A 3,909-nucleotide genomic window follows, 5' to 3' on the forward strand; every position below is an offset into this window, starting at 1 on the left:
GAGAGAAGGAGTGTGAGTGATGGTGGTGGGGTGGTTGGTTTCTAATTTTCCATGACTCAGTTTTGGACTGAGGGTTTTGCGGGGAGGGTCCTGGTGACCTCTGTTATATCAGGCTTCCCAGAGTTCCCCACGGAGCAGTGTAGGGAGGGTCCCCCATATACACCTCAGGGAGTTAGTTGTTGAAAGATGTGGGAAAGAAAGCAGCTTGTGCTGAATCAGGATGGATTGGGTGGGGTGTGAGCTGGAAGCCCCAGCCCAGCCCAGAGGGTACCTGAAAGAGGACTCCATCCACAAGAGGGTCGCCACCCTGGACTGGGACCTTGAATAAAGAACGGATGGTAAAACTAATATAATAGTGAATGTCAACTGTAATTGAAAAATAAAATTAAAAATTAAAAGAACACATGGGATGTCCATCTCAGGTAGTCTAAGAGAGCAGGTACCACTACTGCCCTCAGGGAGCCTCCATTCTTATCTTCAGAGAGTCCCTAGTTTGGTGGGGAATACTGGCCCCTCTCCTCAGGGAGCTCCCATCAGATGTGCAGGAGATATGACCCAGTTAGGGAATCGATCAAGTATGAAACATTCATTACCCAGTGGTTGGGGAAGAGTGGATTTAGAAATTATATAGACAAATGGGAGGAGGGAAGGCTATCTGGGACAGCTTTCTGGAGGAGGTGGCCGTTGGGTCCTGGTCAGACGAAGCCTTGGAATTGAATGAGGGAATTTGGTTTATTCTTAGAAGCAGCTTCCCTTCTCATCCCATCTCACCCTTCAGGACAGGAAGTGAGGTTCTAGAACTTGCTACTAGCACCCAGAGTTCAAGAATGACAGGGGGTTCTTGGCGGGCCTATGTCCCTGGCCCCTTCTCATGCCTCATTTTCTGCTTTCAGCCCTAAGCATCCATGGAGCCCGGGGTGGATGTGGTTTTGAAGCTTCTTCCAGTCTTAACCAGTATAGACCAGCTCCACTCCTCCTATCTTTCTCCTCACAGTGTCCTTTCCTTAAGAGTACCCACCAAAACTGCAGATTATCATCCAGGATAGGGCTGAGGGGCAAGAAACGGGGTCACGGTTGTCCTTCTTATCTCTGGCATCTCAGCTTTCCCATCTGTAAAGTGGGGAGACTAAGAATCCTAAGCTTGGCCAATTCACAGTGAGATGATCTCTATATAATAACAGAAGAGAGTTGGAAAAGACCCCAACAGGCATGTGGCCTAGCTTTCCCTTCGCTTCCCAAACGTATGGTCCAGGCCAGTGCTTGACCCTTCTCATGGGGACCTGGGTGTTAGAAGTAACTGGAGATCATGACCTAGCCATGCAGTATGTCCCTATCCTTGAGCTTCCTCATTTTCCCCTCATCTGGTATTCCCCTGCTCCTCTAATACCCAGGCCTTGGTTTTGGCTGCTATAATCCTATCTGCTGGGAAGCATGCCCAAACTGTTTCAGCTGCATATATTCTGCTTCCCCACCTGCCCTCCTTGCTTTCCTCCAAAAGCATAACAAACCCCTACCCATCCACACTTCCCAGAACATACTTGATGTGTCATAGAGATTTTACTGTCCACTGTTGTGCTGTGAGTACTCTTCATACCCTCTAGCATCTGTGAGTCTGTCTAGAACTGTGAGTTTGTCAAAAACAGGGGCCCTGCTGCTGATGGCACCAGCTTCCTGAACAGCTCGTGTTCAGGAAGGCAGGTGGTAAGTGTACCAGTGATGGGGGATGGGGGAGGCAGGACTGGGTGGTGGATGGAAAGATGGATGGGTGGATGGTATGAACTGATGGATGCGAAGATGAGTAAATGTATGGATGGGGGTGGATGTTGGATGGATGGATGGATGGATGGATGGATGGATGGATGGATGTTGGATGGGTGGATGAATGGATGATGGATGAGCAAATGAATAGATGGATAGATGGGTAGATAAGTAGGGAGGTAGAGGAAGGTGGATAGATGGAAGAACCTGAGTTCTGGTCCTGATTGTGCCATTAACTTATGTGATCTTAGGCCAATCATTCTTCTGTTTCTCTATTTATAAAATGAGAGCATTGGATTTAATCATCTCCAAGGTTTTTATTAGATTTGATGTAGGACAACTTATGATGATTAAATATTTTTAGGGAAAGTAAACAATGGAAAGGCCCAAGAGAGTGAGGGGAAACGTTCAGTGACTCGGGTAGAGAGAGGTACATGGCAAATCAGCTGGGACCAGCACTGCCGGACTCAGCTGTGTCTACACCCTGGACTTGCTTCTGTCCCTGCTTTCTGCTTCTGCCTCCTGGTCCAACCCCGACAATCTGGGCTATGTTTCAGATGACTTCTCTTCCAGGGGCTGGAGGAAGAGTTCCGAGGGAAGGCAGCCATTGGCAGCTCCTTGGCCTCCACCAGCCTGAACCTCTTACCCATGGTCTTTTTCTCTCTTCCCTCCTTGTCCTCCCTAGCTCTCTTCTTGAGTCATGGCTTCTTCAAAGCTCCGAGAACCCGTGGATGAGGTTTTTGGTAAGTTTTGTTTGGCCCTATCTCCAGCCAAGGCCACCTAGCACTGGAGGGGTGGGGGGTAGAGTCCCTTGGGGACGTGTGTGTGTGTGTGTGTGTGTGTGTGTGTGTGTGTTGTGGCCTTACAGCCTGATTCTTTGTCACCACTATCTGAGTGGACATGCCAATTACAACAGCAATATTAATAAGGATCCCCATTTATTAAGTGCTTGTCTCATGCCAGGTATGAGACTAGCACTCCCATCTCACACACTGCTGTATCACTGAATCTTCACAATAATCCTAAGAAGTGTACCCATTTTACAGACCAGGAGCCTAGGGCACAGAGTGCTGAAGTGACTTGCTTTAAAGATCACAGGGCAGGTTAGTGGCAGAACTGGGACTCCAGATTGCCTAACTCCCTGCTCTCAGTCACAGTGCTGTACACCTGTATCCCCCAGCACAGGTGACACATATTACCTCCAAGTCGCATAAATAAGGGACCTCACTCTGCTTGGATGTGCATGGAAATTAAATGTATAACACACACTCAGCCTCAGTACACACTGGCGTGCATGCACACACCTGCCTGCACCATCATTTACCCCCTGCAGTCTTTCTATTGTGTGGATTGGAGAAAGACCACCTGGCAGGGCAGAGTTCCGAGCATGCACTGGGGTGGAAAGGCAGTTTCCTAGCTAGATTTAGTGGAGGAGTCAGTAAGCAAAGGATCATGGAGGAACATGGAGGGAGAGGCAGAGACAGAAAGAAGCCACCTGAAGCCTCTAATGTGTGCAGCTGTCAGGACTCCCATCTGTGTGTGTGGCCTTGAGGGCCTCCTGGGTGTGGAATGTTACAGGGCCTCCCAGTTTCTCTTCCCCTGCCTTTCTTTTTATCTCCGCTGTCCTTCCTCTCTCTTCCTCCCCCTCCCCTGCTCACCTCATTCTCCCCTGCCACCTCCTTGTGCCCTGGCAATGCCAGGAACTGCTGCCTCCTGGCTCCAGGGGAACCCTGCTTCCAGCTCACCCTCCCTGGGGCCTGTTGAGTGGAGGGTTTGCCTCCAGGACTCTCCCAGCCTTGAACTGCCTCTGGGCTTCTGACTCTGAGCTGCCCCATCTCTACCCAGGCCTGGCCTGACCTCTGGCAAGACAGAGATGAGCTCCCTCTTTCTGGGGCTTTTTCGGCCTCTATTCCCCCTTGTCTCATCCCAACCCTTCCTGTTTTCCTTCTCCCTGACCTGCTGAGGTTGCAGCTGCCCTGCCCGCTTCCTGATGCGAAAGGCAATTAAATATTCATAACTTCCCACTGCCCATGGCCTGAGTAACTCCTGGCCTGGGAGGAGACAGAAAGGGATATGGAGGGAGGGATGGAAGGTGAGGAGGGCCTGGTAAAGCAAGGGACTGGAGGAGGAGCTGGCCCCATCTTGCTCCCT

The 3,909-nt window shown here is 50.3% G+C and overlaps 1 protein-coding gene across 1 annotated transcript in view; it reads left to right on the forward strand.

The window, feature by feature from the left end:
* Nucleotides 1–2,440: 2,440 nt before the first annotated feature.
* SAMD14 (sterile alpha motif domain containing 14) overlaps nt 2,441–3,909 on the forward strand; it is a 23,347-nt gene continuing 21,878 nt past the window's right edge. Inside the window, exon 1 of the mRNA XM_019638658.1 lies at nt 2,441–2,501. Coding sequence (XP_019494203.1) covers nt 2,459–2,501 — 43 coding nt within the window. The 5' untranslated portion in view covers nt 2,441–2,458. The remainder of the gene's footprint in view (nt 2,502–3,909) is intronic.

The sequence above is a fragment of the Hipposideros armiger genome, unplaced genomic scaffold (genome assembly GCF_001890085.2).
Source record: "Hipposideros armiger isolate ML-2016 unplaced genomic scaffold, ASM189008v1 scaffold_40, whole genome shotgun sequence".
NCBI classification, from domain to species: Eukaryota; Metazoa; Chordata; class Mammalia; order Chiroptera; family Hipposideridae; genus Hipposideros; species Hipposideros armiger.